The 24,451-nt window shown below is 40.3% G+C and overlaps 1 protein-coding gene across 7 annotated transcripts in view; it reads left to right on the top strand.

The window, feature by feature from the left end:
- inpp4b (inositol polyphosphate-4-phosphatase type II B) overlaps positions 1-24,451 on the top strand; it is a 182,331-nt gene extending 157,880 nt beyond the window's left edge. For 6 of the 7 annotated variants that reach the window (XM_026171316.2, XM_026171320.2, XM_026171322.2 and 3 more), the window contains 10 exons: positions 1,661-1,987; positions 2,773-2,911; positions 7,644-7,816; positions 8,426-8,549; positions 8,965-9,091; positions 11,993-12,133; positions 13,893-13,990; positions 14,255-14,367; positions 15,583-15,737; positions 17,867-18,055. In XM_026171316.2, coding sequence (XP_026027101.2) covers positions 1,661-1,987; positions 2,773-2,911; positions 7,644-7,816; positions 8,426-8,549; positions 8,965-9,091; positions 11,993-12,133; positions 13,893-13,990; positions 14,255-14,367; positions 15,583-15,737; positions 17,867-18,041 — 1,572 coding nt within the window. In that variant the 3' untranslated portion in view covers positions 18,042-18,055. Of the gene's footprint in view, positions 1-1,660; positions 1,988-2,772; positions 2,912-7,643; positions 7,817-8,425; positions 8,550-8,964; positions 9,092-11,992; positions 12,134-13,892; positions 13,991-14,254; positions 14,368-15,582; positions 15,738-17,866; positions 18,056-24,090 lie in introns of those variants that run through there. The other variant, XM_026171319.2, reaches the window with a different exon arrangement.

Here is a 24,451-nt window from a genome sequence, read left to right as displayed (position 1 = left end):
CTTTTTTTTTCTGCTCATTCATATTGATGAGTATTGAAAAATCAACAGAACAACTGTATTATTAATGATTATTATTTATGTATACTTTATTATACCAAAGATCATTAGAAGAGTGACTCTAAAAGTTTGAGAGAATGTGAATTAACTAATTAGTGGCTATTAACATGTTAGTTGACTCCCAAAAAACAGAATCATTTTGGCCTTGGTTGCATCTCCCTGTACATGATGTTGTTACTGATTGGCTTAAGAAGGACAAGGAGAAAGATAACTGGTGAAGTGTGATGACTTTAAACTCACGGGGGTTTGATTGCATGGTAAAATATAAGTGACAAAAAAAGTAGCTTAAAATCACCCGCGGAGGAATAAAAGCAAAAAATGAGAATGCCTTTTACTTGCATTATATTATCTTTATAAATGTATATTATTATGAAGAATCTGTTGCCAAGGAATAAAGATTGTTGGCACTGCAAATGACCTTTGTGGTGTTGCATTGTCATCCAGGTTTGATCACATTTAAAGAGGCTTTACTTGCAGGTAGACAGTATCTATTAAGGAGCAAAGGAGAGAACACATTTGCCAAAGTGCAATCTTGGAAGCATCAGCTATCATCCGACAACCATTTAGGTTTTTAATTCACTTTTTAGAATCTGTCTGCATTCACGATTAATGACCGCCGCACAGAACAGGAAGTCTTGGCCCCGGATATCCATCAGAAGGCCCTAAATTTTGGCTGTTGTGATCTGATTATGGCCAGTGTGTCCCCATATTGATCACGTTGATGTTATCTGCAATGAATAATAGATGTTCGCCTTAACAAATCAACAAGCTGGCACTACCATATTTTAAATGGGTCACGAGCTGAGGAAAGTTCAGAAACACTTCATCCACACGCTTTTGTCAGTTCTGTTTCTGGGACAGGACGTTTTTAAATAGTTACCTACCTTCTTGCTGACGAAGCAGTCTCCATAATTCCTGTCACTTTCAATAATCTCACTATTCAGTCAACGGAAGAGAGGTATAGGAGCAGGAAAGGGCTGTTTGTGTGGAAAATATATGTATGTAATGACCTCGTAGGTTTCTTTTCATGGAGGGCTTGGCTTATGTGTTTTGTTCGACTGCATTTCCTGTGGTAATAGAATTGCTTATTGCAGTGGTAACTCAATTACTCTCGAGAGCCCTTATCATTTTTTACGCAGCGGCGGCGGCGGGCATAAGACTCCTTGGTACCGGGATCATCATCAACTTACAGTAGCTGGTGAATTTAAGATCAAAGGAGGTGTGCTCCACGGAGCAGCAGGCTGGAGGAGGAGTAATTGAATTGTTTGTTCTTTGTTTCTTTTCTTTTTTTCTTTTCTTTTGGCTTACTGACTGCGCTGCAGTAATGGAGAGCACCTCCTTTATGGTGAAGGAGAGGGTTCATTTTGCTTATTTCTTTTCACTTCCTCTGTAAAATAGTTACTTGCTTCCAAGTTCGCCTCCACCAGTGTTTTCTTCGACCCGTTCTCCCTCGGCAGCGTGACAGTCTCTCTATATCCCGCTCACTTACTCTGTCACTTTTGCTTTTTCAGCACTTAAATTTGTATTTGTTGTCCTATCCAACAGTAACTTTCAGTGTCTATCTTTTTTTCCCTCCTATCTGTCTCTCTTTTCTTTCCTGCAGACAGAACAATTTGTTCACACACTTAAGGATGAATTGGTCAAGAGTGCACTCCTAGCGCTGCATGCAGCGCAGCCAGGCTACGTTTCCAAGAACCAGAAGTCGACTCGGGCGCAGAGCCAACACCAAGGCCACACAAACCAGACCAATGACCAGAATCAGAACCCGATTCAGGGACTTCCAGGCCACAGTCCACCGACGTCGGTCACTGAGACCACAGTGGTGTGTAATAATGTGGAAGGAACCCAAACAACTGCTGGAGGAGAGCCTTTGTCACTGAAGCACCAAGACACCATACCCCACCATAAAGAGTACGATGAGGAGGAATGGGTATGCCCGACTCCTTTTCTAAGTCATTTAGAAACATTTAAAAATTGTGATTGAGTTATCATTTTATTTTAAACCGGTGTGTTTTGACAAACTGATGTTTTCCCTGGTGCTTCTTACAGTAGAGCGCACACAGGGGGAAGCCGAAAACTATTACTGTATTAGAGATCTGCTATGGCAAATAATTACTCACAAAATTAGATTGCATACCAAACATTAGTCTTTTAAGTGGATTCTTTTCTCAAAGGGGGTTTAAATATTTCATCATGACAAACTGACTGCGGAAGATAATTACGCGGTATCCTTGTCAGTGAATTTAAGCCATCTCGCTTCTTTTCATGGACGTGTCTATGGCTGTTAGTATTCTTTGTGTGTGAGGACAGCATCTGCCATCCAGCAGGAGTTCATCGTGATTTCTCCACACCAATGCCTAATTATCTCCCGCCATTATAACGTGTTCAACCCATATTTTTAAGAAGAAAATATCCAAAATATGTATTCCCCCACCCCCCCTTCAGCACACACATCCACAGAGAAAAAGTCTCAATACATCAGTTACCTGCAGGAGCTCAGGAGAAGAAAGAGAAAGCTTGAAACGATGGAAACGCTTTAAAAGTAATCTCAGAATATCCTTTCAGACATTTCCTTTTGACCTTTTGGCTTTTCGGAGTTTGGACTGTGCAAAAAAAATAACTGCCTCACAGTCTCAAAGGTAGACAGTGTGAGTAAGACACAGATGTAATCAGCGCAACTGATCTGACTGCTGATTGTGCATTTGGCTCTTTCAGGACAGGCTGTGGGCAAATGTGGCCAAGTGTCTCAACTGTGTAATCGCCATGGTGGATAAACTCCAGGAAGAAGACAACACCAAGCAGGATCCAGTCCCAGAACATCAGCTAGCTGATGTCATCACCTCCCACAATCCTGGTAAATTACATTTTCAGTTTGTTTAGCCCATCGTTTACAGTCTTAGACAGGCCAAATAATTGCTGTGTCAGTCAAAAGTAAAACTTTATTTGGCTGATGATACAGTGATGTTTTGCTCGTTAGGATTCAGATCTGGCCGCGGTCGTGATTACAAACCAGCAATACTATACTACAGTTTGATCACAGTTCCTTCATCTATGTTGTAGGTTACCACCTCTGTTTGTCTGTGCGTATATATATATGTGGATGTACCGTCACTGTCTATTTCATTAGGTACAGCTTGCAGTAGCAGCTTCCTTAAATCTTTGTAAAATAGAGCCAACAAGGTGCTGGAAACATTCCTCAGAGATTTAGGTCCATACTGACAGATGCTGCACGACATGATGCACATCTCCAGTTCCACCACATCCCAGATGTGCTCTGTTGGATTGAGATCTCGTGACTGTGGAGGTCATCTGAGTACAGTGACCTCACTGTCATATTCAGCAAACCGGTTTGACGTGATTTGAGCTTTGTGACATTATTGTGCTGGAAGCATCCATCAGAAGATGGGTACACTGTGGGATGGATGTATATTCAGGTATGCTATGGTGCTCAAATGATGCTCACTTGGCCCTAAGGGGCCCAAAGTGTACAAAGTAAACGTCCCTCACACTATTACACCACCACAAGCTTGAAACCATTGATACAGGGCAAGATAGATCAATGCTTGAGATTCGTCAGACCAGGCAACGTGTTTCCAGTCTTCTGTTTTCCAGTTTTGGTGAGCCAGTCTGAATAGTAGCCTCGGCCTGCGTAGCTGACAGTAGTGGCACACAGTGTGGTCTTCTGCAGCTGTATACCCTGGTTCAGAGTTTTGTGCCTTCTGAAATGCATACCTACACACAGTGGTTGTTATGAATGCTTATTTGAGGTACCGTTGCCTTCCCATCAGCCTGAAGCAGTCTGTCCACTCTCCTCTGAACTCTGACATCAATGAGGGCATTTTCGCCCAGATATTTTCTCTTTTGATCAATTGTGTACATACCCTAGAGATGGCTGTGTGGGAAAATGCCAGTAGTTTCTGGAAAATTCATATGAGCCCAACAGGCACCAGAATCATGCCGCTTTCAAAATCACTTAAATCAGCTTTCCTCCTCATTCTGATGCTCAGTTTGAGCTTCAGCAGGTCATCTTGATCATCTACATTCCTGCATACATGGAGTTCCTGCTATATGCCATGTGAATGTTTAAAGGTGACATTTCTACCTTAACACTTCAGCTAATTTAGCTTTCTTTTGTTATTATTTTGTTCATAAGTTTTCTTTAGCAGAAACATCCCATTTTTTTAAGTCTGTACATTTTTGTTTTTCTCTTCAGTTAAACAGGTAATCCAATGCCTCATCGGTGAATTTCCTCATGCAAATTATAATGCAGAATATGCATTAACCGATCCATCACTGTCACAGGCAACATGTGGTGATACCACTGTATTGTAATGTGCCCGTCACTATGCTCCCGTCACTAAACAGCAGTCCTTTTAATGCTAAGAAGTGCTCCTGAGCCCAAAAAAACATTTTTAAGCGTTCGTACATAGATTTTTACTGTGGGGAAGAAATAACATTGAGTAGTTCATCATATTTTTCAGAGTATCTTAAGCTGAAATCGAAAAGAGTTCCAGCGTTGCAGACTCCCTGTTGTTCAAGCACTGGCAAATGAGAAACTCATATTGTTGCCAGAGAAGTGGATGAAAGCTACATTTCGTATGCAGAGCCATTCACTGTTGACCACAAGCTGCCCAGTCTTCCCTTACGTCCAATGAAATCCTGCCTCAAGCTTGTGTTCAGACAAGCGCCCAGACTGCTGCAGCTGCCAATTGGCACACAGAGCCACAGAGCAGTGGCATTAGACTGACCAGGCGACAAGGAGAGGCTGTGTGTGTGTGTGTGTGTCAGTCACACACACATGCTGTGGAGGCATTGGTGCATTTGTATCATTTTGTGTCATTGTGTCTTTGTGAGCCAGCAGGTGAAAACAAGGCCATCAGCCCCTGTGTTCATTCTGAAAGATAAGCTCAATCCTCAGAGCACCTTTATTAAGACAGGCTCAGAGAAAGTGGTCATCTGCTTGTCAAAATACAAACATGGAAGGAATAATGAGAGAAGCTTTATCTCTTTTGTGAATCCTGGGCTTTTGATGGCACTGCAGGGGTTTGCATGTTTGGACAGGTGGGCCAGTGAAGAGATGACAGCTGGAGTTCTGTTTCCTGCTCTGTGCAGAGGCAGTATTTGCAGAATGAGATAAGACGTGATTTCTATGACAGGGCAAGGGCAAGCTTGATATGCTGTACATATCAAACTGTGTGCATGTCTGTTTGTCCGCAATGATTCACTCTTCCCTCCTGAGAACTTTTCAATATGTTGAAGCTCAGAAAGAATATGTGGTATGGTTGGAAAACTCATCTTGAGCACTGCTTAACCAACACTGCCCCCTGGTGGCCACTCAGAGGCTCGACTTTATCAGAAACCAGTGAAGGATGCAGAGAAAGCATCATCACAGCTGTAATGCAAGTTTCCTGCACACATTTTGAGTTTGCTGCATGTCCAAAATAAACAACCACAAAGAGGTCACAAGGATTACATAATTTATTTGATGTTTGCTGATAGTAATACGGTACAATGAGAGCTTAAATATTATAACAGTGTGACAGAAATTATATAGTCTATACCAATGATTCATGACCAGAAGTAGTTGTACCCTCCTAGTTGTGATTTGATTTTCAAACACAACAATATGTTTTTATATGGCCTCCAGTCTGATGTGTACTGCACAGGATAATTTATTTAACTTAAGTAATAAAAGAAGAAGTGTATAAAAACACTTATTGCACAATGTTGTTATCAAAGGTCAACAAGTCTGGTGTAGACAGGAAAATTGTGGCGATATCTCACAATACTTCACATTTACAGTAATGGTTAAAAGAAAATACACCCTCTTTAAATTCTAAGTTTTTTTTGCAACAGGACATGATAAAAAAAAAAAATTATATCGGGTCGAGCCTTTAAAATTGAGCTGAATCGGACATGTGCTGTAATAGCAGCACGTGGTCTGGAGCATTCAGGTGTGGCAACACAATCCTTAAATTGATCTTACAGAAGCAATTTGTTACTTCTCATAAGGCTGGGAAGGGTTATAAAGCCTGACAACGACAGTGACAGTGAGCAGTGCTCAGAGAAACCCACGAGCTACATCTCGTTGTTACATGTCGCATGTTACAGTGGTCCAGTCAAATTCCAGACCTCAGCCTGCGATGCTGTGGTAGGACCACCAGAGAGCTGTACATGAATTTTGCAATGTTGCACAGAAAAGTGTTTCAAAGTTCTGACCAATAAAATCATTCATCAAAAGATTCCTTCCAAATTTTGCTACTAAATGTGGATCTACAACCTGAATAATGGGTTGTACTTTTCACACACTGATTCTGGTTTAGACTTAGTTTTTCTGTTCGTCTCAGTTGCGATTTACCAAATCTGAAAACCTGGTAAAGTCTAAAAGTCTTATTTTTATTATGTACGAGTATAACCTCATATTTGAAAGAGTACGAATTATCTTTGTGCCATGACTGTAAATATTTTATATGAATATTAACTGCAACTCTGAAACCCCCACAGAGAATTACAGGCGGAGGGTGAGGTGATGACTTAAATGAGAGAAGAGAAAGTTCAACTGTAGAAACTGAAACAATAGTGTCCAAGGAGGAAATCAGGAAAGACGCACGATTTCAGTTCATGGTTTACAAGCAGGTGGTGCAGTAACACCTGATCTGTCAGCCCAGGATGAGTAACGCAGGGCAGTTATTAAAAAAACATCCAGGTTCTCCAGCATCGATGGGATGATGATAAGAATTAAGACTGTGAGGGGTTGACAGCCAGTAGGTCATATTTAATGAATTATGTTATTTATTTATTTATTATAGGCCTTTAATCCTAATTCTCAGAAACTCTGGCTCATGGTGTTTTGGAAAAGTATAAAATGTTTTGTAAGAATGAGGTTGTTCTTCATCATTAGATCGTAGCATACAAACAACAAGCTAAATCTTCTAGGCGCACTGTTTGTGAATGACGCCTTCAACACGAAACAGTTTAGCGTGAAGATTTCTTTTTTAATTTACCAATTTTCTACCCTGATTTTCATATGTGCCTTTTAAAAAACAGAGATAATAATAATTTTATTGCTCGCTGAGATATTTTTATGTTCAAATCAGCCAGAAACAGATGGAAATAGTAAGAAAAATCACCAAGTTGCCAGTTTAGGAAGAATAATTGGATTTAAAGTAAACAGACCACAGTAAAACTGATCAATGCATATAAGATAAACCTACACTTTTTTTTTTCTTCAATTCAAAATGTGGGACTTTCTCAAAGCCTTTCACTGATTTTTAAATGAATGGATGATTCTTACAGTATCTGCTGTCTAAAATTTTTTAGTCTGCATGAAAAATTCCTCTATTAAATTTCTGCATCTGCCTAAAGGCAGCAGGACACACATGCGGTCTATAATTTGAGATGTGCAAGCTGGCGTACTCCAAGGGGTTCATTAATTTTGTGCTTTGCTGCCGCCTTTTCAGTGTTTCAAACCAAGTTGCATTTTTGTGTGGGGCCTTCCACCTCACACTGCAGCATACAGTGCTTGACCTCGCAGAGAAATCGCTTGCTGTGATTGAGATGTTCCCCATTGCATCTCTTTTTCACAGGTGACTGGAGGGAGCAGTTGTGTCCTCTGGTGACCCGGTTAAAGGACTGCGTGATGGAGGTGGTGGAGAAGGCGAAGAGAGCCATGACCTTTGTGCTCCTGCAGGAGGCAGCCTGCAGCATTCCACAGGGCTTCCTGCTCCAGCAGAGGCGAGACATAGTCTTCAGTCAGGCAGTAGGTGGCTGCACTGGCATAATAAACAACTCTTTAGGAGTCCTCCAGAGCATGGAGCTTCTTTTCATCTGAATTTAATCTGAAAGATTTTTGCTTTTTGTCGATACTTTCTCTTCTCATGAATGAATCATAAATCTGCTGCCCATTCACTGCTTTATGCAATAGCAGCTTGAGCTGTAAAGGATTTTGTCATCTAATTTTTTTCCCTCGTGGTCCAAAGTACAGCATAATCAGTGCAAACAATATAATATGTTGGTTGTATATTACTTCATGTTTGCATACTGTAGAACTCAGGGTGTGGAGTCATGTATTTGTTAGGCTCTGAACTATGTTTTATATTTAAAGGGTTTACTCCAGTAGGACTCATTCGCATGTCTCTGCTGTATACATCAACATTAAATGAGCATGAGCAAGTAAATAAAAGGAGTAACATGGATTCAGGTAACACATTTGTTGTGGTGTGAAAGTGGCTGCAGGTTCTGATCCTTTATAATTGAGCTGAATCGCAGTATTTTGGACCCAGTGTATTCTTGGTTCACCGTTTAGTGTTTGCTGCATAGTTGCTTGTTTGAAAATGTCTTAGTATTTGTGTGTTTGTGTGTTAAACAGCTGGCAGCCTTGGCCTGTGGTTTCGTCATGCGGTTGTACGCGGGAATGCAGGACAAAGGCTTCCTGAGGCAGCTTCACCTCGTTGGCCTGGTTGCTCAGTTTGAGAGCCTGCTCAGCACCTACAGTGAGTGAAATCACGCCGGTGACCTCACGACCTACATTGAATTTTACTGTTTGTGTTTGCTGTTAAGTAAATCCCAGCACGTTTAAGCAAGTCAGACTAGTAAGGTGAATGATTAAGCTGTAGTACATAGCAAGGTGAGGCAAGGTGAGTCACTGCAGTGTTGTTTTTGGCTAAATGCCTTCATTACCGACACCCATATTTCTTCATCCTTTAATTGTGACCTGGAAAATGGTATATCTCCTGTTAATGTTTGTCATAGAAATAAAGAGAACAGTAAGTAACAGTAAGAGTTGAATAAATACAAGGGAGGGAGGTTTCTCAGTTATGGTCTTTGTTAAACATGCCCTGTTGTGTGTATGCATGCAACGAGAACGACTGACATCACTGTCGAGCTTGTTTTCTGTGGCCACTATAGGTGAAGAGTTCGGGATGCTGGAAGACATGGAAGTGGGGATCTCAGACCTGCAGAGAGTCATGTTCAAGATTACAGAGGCCAAGTCCGATGACCTCAGTGACCTTCAGCCTTTAGTTTGTGGCCGACGGTAAGACCTTGTTTTTTTTTTTTTGTTTGTTTGTTTTCTTGCTCAAGTCCAATTATAGGAAGGAAATCGGGCCAAACACTTATTTGCGGCACATGTGGTCACCTCTAATGGTTTCTAATATACCTCTGAGATCAGAAAATCAGCATCAAATCAAGCTATACTCGTTTTATTGAGATATGCAAACATAGAAAGTAATGTTTTTGGCTTGAGAGAGTTTCTTTGTTTATAGAGGAAATCTAAGCTTAAAGAAGGGAAATGTCCGTATATTTCAAAAGTAGGGGGATTCATACTCTGTGTTCAATGAAAACTGAACACAGGAACTTTGTTATAATGGAAGCCAGCCATTACAAAACAGCGTTGTTTTCTCTTGCATTGTGTTTCACTAAGGATACAATTGGCGCACTTATGCAAAACATCCAGGACCCCTCTCACACCAGCTCCAACACGGATCTGCAGCATAAAAAATATCGGAGCAGGTTTTTTTCTTGTTTGTATCACTTTAGTGTAGGTCATCACATGTGCTTTCCTTTGTGTTTCATATTGTGAAAAAAGAAAAACTTAAGCTTGATTTTCTTGTTTACCTTGTTCCTGATGTTGCTGTCTACTGGGACTGTCACTGTATCATAACTGTGGTCCTCTGCTTCTTCTCAATCACCACTATGTCTGGTTGGCTCAGGATCTCAGCCCCAGGAATCGCCTGCATACTCTTGGGTACATATTCAAGGGTATTGCTGTGTACCAAGAGGAACCCAGGACCCACTGCACCGGCGGGTTCATCGCGATACCTAATAGCAGTCAGGGTGCCATTGCCTAGCCTTATTAGAGGTCTCTGCATCCCTCCATGGATATGCCTCACTGACCCACCATCAAACCGGTGATGCTGAATGATGTTACAGGGAGAATAAGGTTCTCCACGGCTTCTACCGACCCTTTCATGTCTGTGACATGTGCTCAGGGGGAACCTGCTCTCATTTGTGAAAAGCACAGGACACAGACAGGTCCAGTGGTGGACCTGCCAACTCTGGTATTCTACTCTATGGCAAATGCCAATCATGCTCCACGGTGCCGGGCACAGAGCACGCAATCCACTAAGGATGCTGGTCCCTCAGGCCAACCTCATGAAGTCTGTCTCTGATGTTTTTGTCAGACATTCACACCAGTGGCCTACTGGACGTCATTTGTAGGCTTCTGGCAGTGCTTATCCTGTTCCCCCTGCACATCTCTTTTAATGTAATTGTGTATCTATTAGTGAAAAACAGTCAGGAAAACTAGGAGGGAAGAAAAATGTCAACGGCCTCCACTTGTAAAACCATCATTTCCTCTCTAGTGCACATGTTGTTAATTTCAGCACCAAAAGCAGCTAAAATTGATTACTTTAAAAAGTCTTAGGATGACACAGCATAATTACGAGTGGGCTGAATTCCACACGTTTTCTCTTAGACAAGTATCCGTTCACTGTGGCTCATTCAGGAATGCAGGTGGAAACTTTCCTCTTCATATCTGGACTTTGATGTTGTCAAAAGTAGCTAGCATTCAATAAATGCAGAGTCACTGAGATATAATGTAATTATTATTTGAATTATTATTTGACGTTTAAAAAAAATACACATGCATGTGTGTATTATTTTTATTATCCTTGTATTAGAAGATAAAACAAGTGTGGAACTGTGTCAAGTAGTAGTTAACTGTTGTCAGGGAAAATTTAACAATGACCTGCAACACACCCAGTGACCTTGATTTGAAGTGGGTTTAATAAACACATTGCAATGTGGAGAGAGCATCCCAGTGGAACACCAGGACCATCTCTGAATTGTGGCCACCGCCCTTACATCTCATATACAGAGACACAGACAAAGAACATTCCACAAACTCTTACATGTTGGCCCCTCTCACGGGTGGGCTATACCTTCTCCCTCACAGAGAGAATTATGACCTTGTTTTCTGCTTGGCCGTCACCGAAGGATTTACATCCCTGATAAGCAGAAGGAGTCCCACTATCTGTTTAACGTCTCCCATTACAATGGCCTCACTGTGTTAACATTCCACATGCATGTAAACTAGTGACAGGAGTGCTCTTACTATAGTAAAGTGAGAAAGTGATATTACTATAACTAATGTGATATGATTAAATATGTGATTAATACATGAGAAAAGAAATCTGCCACCACACTGTGCAAGTGGCGGAAAGGAGAGTGACTACTGAGTATGGGAAAGTCCATATTTTAACAATTGTTATACGTGATTATGATTTCACACAGTCTTGTAAGACAAAAAGTTAAAAACCACTTTAGCATTTATTTAGTGCAGTTCAGTCGAGAAACGTTTGAAAGAAAAATTTAGCCTAATCGAAGATACCTCCCATAGGGGAAAAGAATTATTTAATAGTATTGCAGGTAGCATAGCTTCACAATACAACTGGTAACCAGGTGAACTTTACTCCATATACGGATGAGCTGTTGACACAGATATTATCTGGCTTCAGTCCACAGCAGTTTTGTACATTGGTTTAAAAGTTCAAATCAGCTGATCACGAATGTCCTTTCCCATCTTTGAAGAGAACCTTTGCTCACGTGTTGGACAGCTGTTGACAGGTCAAGCTGTTTTTTCTTATTGCTTACCTTGAGCATTGTGTCTGGTGTGATATTACACTCCTGTGGCACCTCCCACTTCCGTGCCACTCTTTGAGGAATTCTAAAACGCGCACACTGGCTCTCTGGTTTGTATACACACCATCAGTTTCTCTCTTTACATCTTGCTCAGGCCTGTCTTAGGTATCATGTTATAGAACTTCCCAAACATATCACATCTATCATGCGGTAAAATGTATCAAATTACTTTTTTGATGGATGTTTCACCGTCTTAATCCTTATTTTCTCTCTCTCACTTTCTCTTTGCATTTAGAGACCACTTCACTGTAGAAGTGCCATTACCTAAACTGGTTTTCCATACCTTACCAGAGGAAATCAAGGAGGGGAAGCTTCTCCGAGTATTCCCGGTGCTCTTTAATGTGGGGATTAATGAACAACAAACAATAGCAGAAAGGTAACCTGGATATTCTTTGCTCCACTCCAGTGCACATGAAGACGAGCACTGTGTATGTGCTGATCTAAACACAGATCCTATTGTCATTTCTAAAGGAAATGCTTTAAATCTATAGCTAAAACTAAAAGATTATTGTTGTTTAGTTATAGCTGGAGCCATCCAAACCACTAATAGCATATTCACATTTTTTTACTAAGTGCCTTTATTGTTTTTAGTTCTGCTACGTGATAAATAGTGATTATGGCTTTAAAGAAAAAGCACATATAGCTGCTGTTACATAAACAATAACAACATTATTTTTGGTGTAGAAACCTGCCTGCTGTACTCTTCCCTGACCCTTGAGCTTTTTGAACCTTTACCACGGGCCTTCTCAATGCTTTCACCTCCCTTACCTTGAATGACCTTTCACCCAGTGATCCAACCAAGTTCCAACTGCTTACAGTATCTCCAAGTTGTGCTTTATAGTTTGCTTTTTTTTTAACGTGACTAAAATGTAATGGTACATCTTCATTCATCTTGGCTCTTTGAATTCCATTGTCTAGCCAGAGACGCCTTTCCATCCGGTAGCTGGAAGCTCCCCTGCGTGGAGTGCTGAGAGTTTCTATCAAAAACATAATTTATTTTGGTAGAAATGATTCATTGTAGGTTTTGATTGGCTTCGAGTCAGCTCTTCATGTTTGCAAGAGGCACTAAAAGATTTGTGTTTTTTGGAAAGTTTGGTAAGGTTTATGGGTCTCTCATGGAAACGTGACAGTTTTGAAGGAAATGGAAGCAAATTTTGTGTCCGGTCTATAAAACCTCTGATGAACCTTTTCATAATCTTCTGAAGTTTCTTCTTTCTGGTTCCTACGTAAACTTTGACTTATTGTACGCATTGACCTTAAAATAGGAATTATTTGTCTGTTTGATAGTGTATTTGCTGAATCAATTTAGGCATAAATTATAGGTAGTTTTTAAGTTTGTTTTCTCTTGCTGCTAATCCAGTGGGTCTTTGGACATTACATCTGCATATATACAGTTAGGTGCATATGCTTTTTTTGGGGGAAACTTTGATCATTTTGCCTCTGTACACCACCACCACAAATCAAGCAATTAATGTGTGGTTGAAGTGCAGACTTTCAGCTGTGATTTAATGGGTTTTACAAAAAAAAAACCAACCCAACATACTTTCAGAGATTGAAAGCATATGAGCAGCTGGCTGACTAGCAGTTCTGTGGCCATATGAGGGCTGCTTTCTTGTTATTTCATTCGAAATTAAACAGGCAAGACTTCTGAAGTTGAACCTAACATCACCTTTCAATGGAGCTCTCCATATGAAGTTCAATTTTAGTGCAAGTGTGGGAGGCTGAAAACCAAATATAAACTTATCAGAGAAATACCAAAAAACTCTAGGAATGTTCAAAACCAACATTCATCCAGGACGCACCAGCTGAACAACACCAAGAGGCCCGAAACACTACAGAAGAAGCAACTCTGTTCATCTGGATGTAGAGTTTTCACTCATACAAGTGACTTCTTTGTTTTCATCTGACTGCAGATTTCCCCAACCTTATAAACAGTACATTTGCATAATAACTGATACTCGCACCACTGGCGTACAACGGGCTATGACAAAAAAAATACACCAGTAACAAACACCATATCCAGAGACCACCCCACTGAACCATGTTTGGAGCAGGGTTGGCCAGGATTCACACAAACTGCCCATCAGGATAAATATTTTTTCCCTAACCGATCTTGCACTCTGTTCTGCTCTCAGGTTTGGAGATATCTCTCTACAAGAAAGAATAAACCAGAAGAACTTTGAGACATTAGAAGCCTATTACAAATCATTAAGTGAAAAGGTGCCACTAGAATGTAAGTGCACAACTTTAAAATAATTTTTACTAAAGAAACATCTTCATCTTTGGTCTCATGTGTTTATGTGCAGAAAACAGTATTAACATATTTTTTTGTGTGGGTGAATAATGTGTACTATAATCCCATTAGAATGGTTCACACCTTTTATAAAGCAACCGTGAATTTTAACATGTAGAACATTTCTGTGAAAGAAATATCCACACCTGATCTACAGCCTGAAGCTTGTCTTCATTAACCTCTGTTTTTGTTTTGTGCAAACAGGTCTACCGTGTTTTCAGACACAGACCGACATAAAGGAATTACTTGAAACTTTGGGCCAGAATGTAGTCGCGAAGAAGAAAAAGAATGTGGAGATACTGTGGACTGCTGGAACGGTGAGGCTTCTACTGTTGTTACTGTCTGGATGGTAATTACTTTGAAGGGAACGATATTGTATTTTTTATATATTCATGTTGTTTTCTTTGTTCTTTTTAAGCATACTTTAAGTTTGTAGCAGGCTTTTATAGAGAAACATAGTTTTAAACAGCTCAATATGGCATTATTATCACTTCAGATCAGATTCTTCAGATAAATCTATTGACCTTGAGGGAGAGGTCAGAGGTCAAATGTGACATGATACTTTAAATCTGTTTAAACACTCTCAAAGTTCAAACCTTCATAGAAAAATAAGTCCAGTATAATAGAATAAAACCAAAGGCGCCCACGGGTGCCATAGATGGTGCAAAACATTTCGTCAACATTGTTGTTTGTTGGGGAGAAAACTTACAAACATACAGTACAGTCACACTGCTAAGCGATCAGATTTATGTAAATTTGACAAGCTGAACGCATTGTGTACTGTGCAGGAGACATGGCGCGAGATTGATTGACAATGGTCTACAGCCAATCAGGACGCAGAACACAATTCGCTCTTATAGGGGAAAAAAAAAGAAAACAAACCTCGAAACAGCGAAACTGCGAAAGGTGAACTGCGTTCTAGCGAGGGACCACTGTATGTATTCGATTTGTTGGCAGTACACACTACACTTGTAAGAATCGTATTTAATGAAGTTATAAGACTTTTGGTCCATTTTGGTTTTTAAAAGATGAAGTTGAATTTGAAGACCTCATGGATGAAAACTAAATTTTAATGGACTGTTAACAGAAACTCAGTCTACATCCCTACAACGTTTTATCAAAATTCATTCAAAACTTTTGAAAGAATGATAACACACACGCACGTGAACATTACCTGAATCATCCTTGGCAGAGGTAAAAGTAAAACACACCTCAACTAATAATGAGTAACTTGAAACTACAAAGGCAAATGAGGAGTAATGCCAGGGCAGATGGAAATGAGCGAAAGCTCCTTCTCGAGCTTTTATGCGTGCAAGTGAGCCTTCTGCAGGTAATCAATACTAGGGATGCATCAGAGTGAAGCAAGGATGACATAAAAATGAAAACACTAATCACGTGGCAGATGTGTGCACGTGTCTACGTCAGGATATGTAAAACGAGATGAGTCACTTCACAACATTTTGCCTTCATGATGTATGCCAAACCGATGGTGATGTTGGTTTTTTTTTTTCCCCTCATCCACTTTCCACCAGATCTGCCGAAGGTTAAATGGCATCAGGTTTACCAGCTGTAAAAGTGCCAAAGACCGAACATCCATGTCTGTCACTCTAGAGCAGTGCGCTCTCTTACGTGATGAACACCAGCTCAGCAAGGACTTCTTCGTGCGCGCTCTGGACTGCATGCGCAGGTAAGACAGTATTAAAGGAGGCATCAGAAGCCAGACCTAAACAGACTGCACTTAAAAAGTTAGTCATAAATGCGGATTTTTTGCTCAACGAAAAATATCTTGGTGATCAGAGATTTCTGCCGTCGTCTCCTCTCTTCAAGTGAAGTTACTTTCAGGATCTTGTTGGTTTATGTATTCAGAGTATACATGCGAGGCTGTTTTTACTGAAACTCAAATTCTAAAAAGCTTACTAGATACTATTACAGGCAAGTTAGAAAAATATCAATTTTCCAATGTTTTCGTTACCACACTCTTAATCTTGCTACATTTAGCAGTAGAATGGAATAAGCCTGAAGTAGGCTTGTCATTACAAGCATGTATTACAAGTAATAACCTGCATCCACACCACCCATCACACACATCAAAGGCATTTTATCTGCAACTTTTCCTCCCAGCCCATCACCATTACATGATCAACATTCCCTTCCCTCCACCATCATCACCATTCTTCACACATTCAGAGGCAGCAATGCATGTTCCTGTTAGTCCTGTAGTTTAGTGTTTGTGTGTTTGCCAGCAGGGAAACATTCACATCTGCCTAAATCTCATGAGGTTTAACTGCATAACTTTGGCAAGGGCACTGGTGAAATGCACATCTGAAATGTCCGTGGGACTGACCTGTATGGGACAGCTGATGGCAGGTGATGGAATGAAGACAGAAACTCTTAACGACACAAACACAGCTTTAATACAATTATACAATTATACAAGAACATTTAGTAATAAGTAACATTTTAACTGATGGGATGGTTTACAGTGTGCAATCGGGACAAAAAGGTTCTTCCTAAAACTGCAAATGAACAGAAACAATGTAAAGCTGTGAACCAAAACAGTACCAAATTATATTCAGTGAGAACCCCAGTTAATTAAGCTTGTGACTGCAGAGATGTATAAACTGTGAGGGGGACATTTTAAAGATAAAGTTTCTGTCTTGGGTAGGCCAGGGCTATTCTTGTGATATTTGAAAGATTTGCACACATGCCATACGGCTGCTTTACTGTAGGAAGAAAAGGAATAGTCAGTATAGTCAATTTTACAGTGAAAGGACCATGATGGATATCTAAAATGATAAAACGTCAGTCAAGCCCGTAATGCAACTAAATGCATTGACATGTTGCAGATATAAGTGCAGACTGACTCCAATTGATTGCAGCTTGTTCGCAATCTGTCTGCATGTATGAATTAGACAGCAAATATTTGCAAATCTTCAGAAATCTGTTTACAAGTGCAGTCAGTCCAAGTGAGATTGTGACTGGTTGACGACATGTTTCCTGTCCCTCTCCCCATCTGTGCAGTTGTTTTTTTAACTGAAAGTGGTTCCAAAATTATTTGCAATCAGACGCCAAAAGCAAAAGAATTCAGTAAACAAAGGACATTTTAATGAATTTATGGAAAAAAGCAAAAAGTGTTGCAGATAGGTTGCAGAATATACTCGCCAGAGTTCACAAGGGTACAATAAATCTTTCAAAGAAGGGAAAAGGAGATGGGAGGTACTGGAGACAAAAGTTCAAAGACACAGAAGGACAACAGGATGATCTGACCGACTGGAATATCTGGCACAAGTGAAAAGATATGAGGTGGGGCAGAAAGGAGAAAAATGAAAACAAAGGTCCTCGCTCGTCTAAGTAGTTCCACTATTTGCTAAACCTATTTTAAATGCTGCTGACAGTGATGCTAATCTGTCCTAAGCCTGATGTGAATGATTTCACAGAAAGGAAATCAGCTATGTGAAAAAACAAGTCTCATGTTTCAAACTGCTGCTATAAAAAAGATTGTTTACTTAGGACCGTATTCATACTTCACTCAGGCCATTTCTTCATGGCTTACACTGCAGTGTTTTTCATGGCATGGTTCTCACACTTTTACTCCACCTGTCACTGTCTACTTGTCTGTGGCTGCTATTCTGCATTCAGGCTGTACTAATACCTCTGGGTCTAAGTGGGCCTTGTGCTACTAGCCCTGTCAGGTCTCTTTATCAACTGACCTTTCCTAGAAAGCCTACTTAGACAGCATCTATACTGGACTAACACTAGTGTTTTCACACTCTGTCTCTGTTCGTTCTGTTTTCATTCTGATGGGCACTCCTGCAGTCGACTGACCCAGGGAGACATTGGGCAGTGGGAGGACCCTGAGGCTGGCGCCATGACAGAGAACAAACCAGCATCACGACACTTTTATCCCATTGCCCTGCTGCTCGTTAGCTCCCACTTACTGGTTGTGTGGCTCATTTTAAGTCTTGTTTTTCTGCTTGCAAAATATCAATAAACTGTTGACAATGACATCTCTACTCACTGCTTTTCTTCCTGTGTTCACTAGTTCTTCTTTTCAGTAGGGGTACTGCGGATTAACGGGTAATAAGCAAATAAAATAAATGTCAAACTCAGGCTGTAGGGCATTAACGTCAGATGTTTTTATCTGACAAGAAAACGCCTTCCTGAGAGTTACATTAAGATCACACTAACTGCCAAAAGTATGATTATGAGACTGTTTCCCATGGCTCAAACCAGACTCCTTGTTTTTTTTTTTTAATCAACAGCAAGAATGCACAAGTCCATCCGTCAGTGTACTCTCTGACTACTCATGGTCATGAAAGGACATGTTACTTTCAGCAATGTGTTTTTGACTATATTTTTTTTTACACGTATGGCACAAATGTGGCGTAAGCACACATTTGTGCACACTCCCTTCTTTCCCAATCTCGTCTTTTCATTTGAAACGCTGTGGGGGTGAGGGCAGATTGAGCAAATCTCGAAAGCTAGATAACTTATTGAAATGCCAAATCATTTATTTTAGGAAAAGCAAATCTTTTTAGCAACATGTTACTGAAACATGCTGGCGATGTCAAACTTTGTATCGGCACATTATTTTTTGTTGTTTTTGTTTTTTTACAATTTACATTTTATATGTTTTCTGTATCAGCTGTTTGCCACAGTGGCTCAACTTATATATTTACTAAAACACGATATTATTTATCAGATCCAAGCATTTCATGCTATAAAAGCTAAACTGCCATCAAAGTAACTACTGAATGCCAGCTATAATATTTAATACAGCCACAGATGTACATCTGTTTGTGTTCTGCTTATTTCTATTGGAGTCTGTCCTGGGCCCACCTAATGATGCGCGTCTTCACCGGTACATTACTTCTTCTTTTGTTAATTTATGTTTTCCGTCTTTTTTGAGTGTTTTAATAATAACTTTCCATTTGATTTATTTCATACACAGCAGATTTTGAATACACAGACTAATCTTTTTTTCCTTGTCTTTTTAACTCTAACTAAAATATCATCAGTGACAATGTCTCGACGCATTTGTTTTGTTGAGTCATTGTCTATATACACATATAGTATATATTTACAAGGTTTCAGCATTGAGGTTGGTTTTGTATGGCCCTGGTCTTCTCCTGGGACTCGTGACAGTTTCAGAGTTAGACATACAAAGTGACCCTTGTGTGCATGGTCTGAGAGAAGAAAGAGAGAGAGGCTGTGCTGCTGCTGCTTTTACAAATCAACGTGATAGATTTTTGGATATTTCTCGCTCTTGTCCTGATCATCTGTATAGCTTCGTCATGAGTAATGAATTTGTTTTTTGATTCGGCCTACATGAGACAATAGACGTGTGACAGAGCGTGAGAGGTGTGTTTGAGTCTCTGGCTCAGTGTGTCAGAGATTGACAGCAGCCCTAACTTGAGACAATAAATATTTTAGAAGCACTTACTGACTCACCAACCTGAGTTTACATCTGAAGCCGGTATTGTGTGGCCCGTATTTACGTACTGTTGTAAATGACTTGTTGGCCTGTGATCTGTGAAACATATCTCAAATATATCTGCATGTGAAGTCATTTTGATGCACAAGCAACATTCCTGTCACAAGGTAGAATTAACTTTTTTAGAAAGCTTCTTACACCCATTGTTGAAGCGCTTAGCAGGTTAGCAGCCACCAATTTGTTCATCTGAGCTGAATGGAGCTCACTCAGTGGTTTACAGCTGCTGACAAACAGACACCTTTCCTTTAATAAACATTTGACTTATTTTTATTCTGGAGATCTGAGGCTAAGGAAAAAACATCTGGGGCTAGACAGCGAGGGCATTAGGCTGATTTCAGATTTTTCTTCACATTTTACAAAGACCACCAATATTACTATAAACAGTGTTTGTAGCTTTTAGAAGCTATACGTTACTATATGAACTAAAGCAGGGATGTCAAACACAAGGCCTGGAGGCCAGACTCCAATGGACAGCTTTGGAAAATGCGAAGGAGAACAGAAATTGACACACACACACACACACACACACACGGCACCATAGAAACTTATGTTATTCTTGTGTGTGATGACATAACTAGGGATGGGTATCGTTTAGGTTTTATCCGATACCAGTACCAAACTGGTACTTTTTAAACGGTGCCGGTGCTTAAACGGTGCTTGAACAGGTGCTTAAATAATGGAGAACACAAAATTGGTCCAAAAACCTCTCATGTTCAGCTGGTTTTTTGGAAAAAGATAACAATGTCAGCCTTTTCTGCAGCTATAGGGGATTTATGGCATCACTCTTGGATGGAAGCAGTGCTTAAACAATGGAAAAAAACACAAACTTTGTCCAAAAACCTCTCATGTTTAGCTGTTTTCCACTTTTTCTTTGGTCATTTTAGCCTTTTTGGCCAGGGTGAAGGGAGCATCTGCCATCAAACAAGAAGATAGCCGCATGTAGCTATGATGATGTTTGCTAGTTCACCTTATGTGCATTAATGTAATAACGTGGTTAGCCTACTCAACGTAAATTACACACGAACAACATTAAGCTACTCACGCAGAGAAGCACGGCTGCTGCTGCCATCATCATCCGTCATCATTTCTGCTACACTGGCAGGGCTAGGGGCCAGGACTCTCCTCTTCGGGTTTTTGGGGGATGTTGCTAACTCCGGGTCCGATAACAGGCACCACACCCGCAGTAGATGTGCCCGGTGTGAGGTCTCGCAGCAAGCTATCAAATACGGCGCATTTCTCGGCTTTTAACAAAATGCTATACGTCGCCAGGTGTTTCATCAGATTCGAGGCGTTACCTCCTTTGCACAGTATCAGCTTAAAGCACTTGTTGCAGGCTGCTGAGTTTGCATCTTTTGCTGTGAAGTACAGCCAGACTTTGACCGCTTCGCCTTGGGCATTTTTAATCTGTAGCTCTGCTCTAAAAGAACGTACATACCTGGGCCCGCCTACTACGCTTGCAAAGGTAAAATGATTGCCCAGAATCCGAAGTGTATGACATCTCAGGGAAAAAAAAGCACCGAAATAAAGCACCAAAATCTGCGCTGCTTTTCGGTCTGGTTACTACTGTTTATGTCAGAACCGGATACAGGTACCCATCCCTAGTCATAACACACAAGAATAACAGATGGAACATTTTTTAAACATTAGAAACTCTTTTAAATATACAGACATATTAATCAAACAACAAAAACAAACAAAAATTATTTTGAAAGATCTCTGGCATTTGTACAGTCTAAATAAACTGAAGACAGATGTCTTTGATAGCGTTTCTGTATATGTGGTGCACTGTTTGTGGGGCTGTGTGTTTTTGTTTCATCTACTGACATGTATTGTCTGCAGTGCATTGAGCTCTTCCTAACCCTGTGGGCATTTCTTAAGTAGTCATACTGTATATATATTGAAATACATACCTCTGCACACATACGAGTTGAAATCAAATCAAATCAAATCAAATCACTTTTATTGTCACATCACATGTGCAGGCACACTGGCACAGCACATGCGAGTGAAATTCTTGTGTGCGAGCCCCACAAGCAACAGAGATGTGCAAACACAACAACACAAACGAGCAAAATACAAGAATGGCCAACCTGAAACTAATAAATATATGTACAATATATAATAGTGTATGCATTTCTGGATGTGTATACTAAATATTTTCCTACGTGTGTGTGTGTGGTGTGTGTGTGTATGCACATTTTTACAAATTAAATAGTTAAAAAAAAAAATTAAAATAAATAAATAATAATAATAATAATAATAATAATAATAATAATAAAATATACAGAGTTGAATATGTGCAAAACAAGTGGCATTTATATACAGTGTGTAGTGCATAATGTTAAAGTTCCAGTAGTGAAGCTGAGGTGTCTATGACGTGTTCAGCAGTCTGATGGCCTGATGGAAAAAGCTGTCTCTCAGTCTGCTGGTACGGGACCAGATGCTGCAGAACCTCCTTCCTGATGGAAGCAGTCTGAACAGTTTATGGCTGGGGTGACTGGAGTCCTTGATGATCCTCCCCGCTTTCCTCAGGCACCGCTTCCTGTGGATGTCTTGGAGGGAGGGAAGCTCACCTCCAATTATCCGTTCAGAGCACCGCACTACTCGCTGGAGAGCTTTGCAGTTGTAGGCGGTGCTGTTGCCATACCAGGTGGTGATGCATCCAGTGAGGATGCTCTCAATGGCACAGTGATAGAAGGTCCTGAGGATGCGGGGGCTCATGCCGAAATCATAACTGGGCGTAGCTCATGTTCCCACGGCTTCTCATGCACACATTTTTTTGTGCTTGCGGGACTGCAAGAATAAAAAATAAACCTTTTTCCAGATGTCTACATATGAGATGTACGGTTCATTGACCATTGACTCCTGAACTGTCGAGGTTCTTATTATTTTACTTAGAGAACTGTTTTTTATTGTGTTTTGTTTTTTGTTTTTTTGTTTTTTTGTTTTTTTTTTTGGGGGGGGGGGGTACTGGTAATTGATATCATAAGCCGTCATTCTCAAAGATCAGACAGTTGCCTTGCTTGCAGCGTTACTCTGTGCTTCTCTAGAAGTTGTGTAACTACTTGAACTAGGGGAGGCTAGCACAGTCCCAAAAGCTGTCCTCCAACGTGCCACAGACAGTGTCCTGCTTTTGGGTCTACTTTTTTCTGACTTGTGTCTAATTTGGAATGGAACAAAATGTTTATAACTCACTGAAGGCAATGGGAGACTGGCGTAGATGGAAACTGTGCATAAGGTTAAGGCTGGCCAAGTGTTCCACAGTTTGAGTATAGCAGAGACAGAGACAAACAGACATCAGAGTTTGTGTGTGGATCTGTGGAGTGGATGTGATGTACTGCGGAGCTTCAGATGGGAGGATTGAACACAGAACAGTTGATTTAAATGAGAAGGTAGCTCCACATGGGTCAAACGGTCATAGATCTGTTTGGTTAAGAGTCCTGCTGTTCTGTTAAAAATACATGTTTTTAATGGTTTATCTAGACCGCTGGGAAACTTGCCTTCTCCTTTTAGCATTACCCCGGTCAGACTCAATAATATTTCTCAATAGCCATTCAAAATTCTGGATTTGGACTGGTTGAGGGAGAGGATTAACTTTTAATAGTCAGGTGGTTTAACCACATACCTTTGACTTATACACTATATGTTGATCTAAATGAATACAAGGGTCAGTTTGGACAAAACAGCTGGGTGCTGATATATATAAGTATGAACCACCACCAACAGCAGCAACAAGCAACAAGCCATTCATGTTTGCTTTGAAATGCATTTGACTATTGCATGAAACTGGACTTGCAAATCAATGGGACAACAGAAAATGTCTCATCAGAATTGTTAAAAGCCTTCCTTGTTTTGCATGCCTTTAATTCCCACATGGAGAATGTATGAAAATGTGAATAATTAGCCCATCAAATGGCCTAGAAGTGAGATTTTCTGCATGTTTTCCCCTTGGTGACATTTTGTTTAGTATCCTATCCTGACTTCCAACTCACGAGTTTGGTTGGGCAATTAATTCCCACAGGAGAAACTTAGCCGGTTGTGGAGGCCTGCACCAATAGACTGATCTCAATTGTGCTCAATATGTATTTCACTAACCACGACACTCTCTTGTATTGTTTCACAGCTGTGTGAAAAATCTTCAGTTTCATTTACATCTCTCTGAGAACCATTTATCCAAGAATACTTGTAAGAACTATTCGCCCCACAGCAGGTTGCTCTGCAGGTTTGATTTGACACACTAAATTCCCCTCCTGACATAAACCCTTGAGGGATTTGTGTCTCTAGCAAGAACTGAACCAGGAACCTTTCACTTACAAACTAATGTGCAAACAACAACACTACGGATCCCATATTTACTGCATAGTTTTGTGCTTTCTTTATCCCAAAGCAGCCACAAAGTAGTGCACAAAATGTTCAGGTTCTTTTTTTTGTTTGTTTTTTGAAGGCGTGTATATCATTAATACCACAAACTTAATTTTAAACCTCACTCATGTTTACTTTTTTGTTCTCTTTTTTCCACCTTTCACCTTCATCACTTGATCATCAGAGAAGGATGTCGCATTGAGAATGTTCAAAAGAATATTAAATGCAGGAAATATGCCTTCAACATGCTGCAGCTGATGGCCTTTCCCAAGTGCTACCGACCACCAGAAGGGACTTACGGCAAAGTTGACTCTTGAGGAGAAAAGCCACGTACTGTAAAATTAGTCATTCAGTATTATTATTCTTTAGTAAATATTAAAGATCATAAATGATAGTATGTAAAATATGCTGTTAATAGGAAACACAGTTGCTGGAGGTGTGTGTGTGTGTGTGTGTGTGTGTGTGTGTGTGTGTGTGTAATGAGGGTACATTCATAGGCATTAAAAAAATTGGTCCATTTTAAAATAAATGCACTTTCCACCTCA

The sequence above is a fragment of the Astatotilapia calliptera genome, chromosome 6 (genome assembly GCF_964374335.1).
Source record: "Astatotilapia calliptera chromosome 6, fAstCal68.1, whole genome shotgun sequence".
Lineage (NCBI taxonomy): Eukaryota > Metazoa > Chordata > Actinopteri > Cichliformes > Cichlidae > Astatotilapia > Astatotilapia calliptera.
The sequence above is the reverse complement of the archived record's forward strand: the minus strand, read 5'-3'. Positions and strand labels throughout refer to the sequence as shown.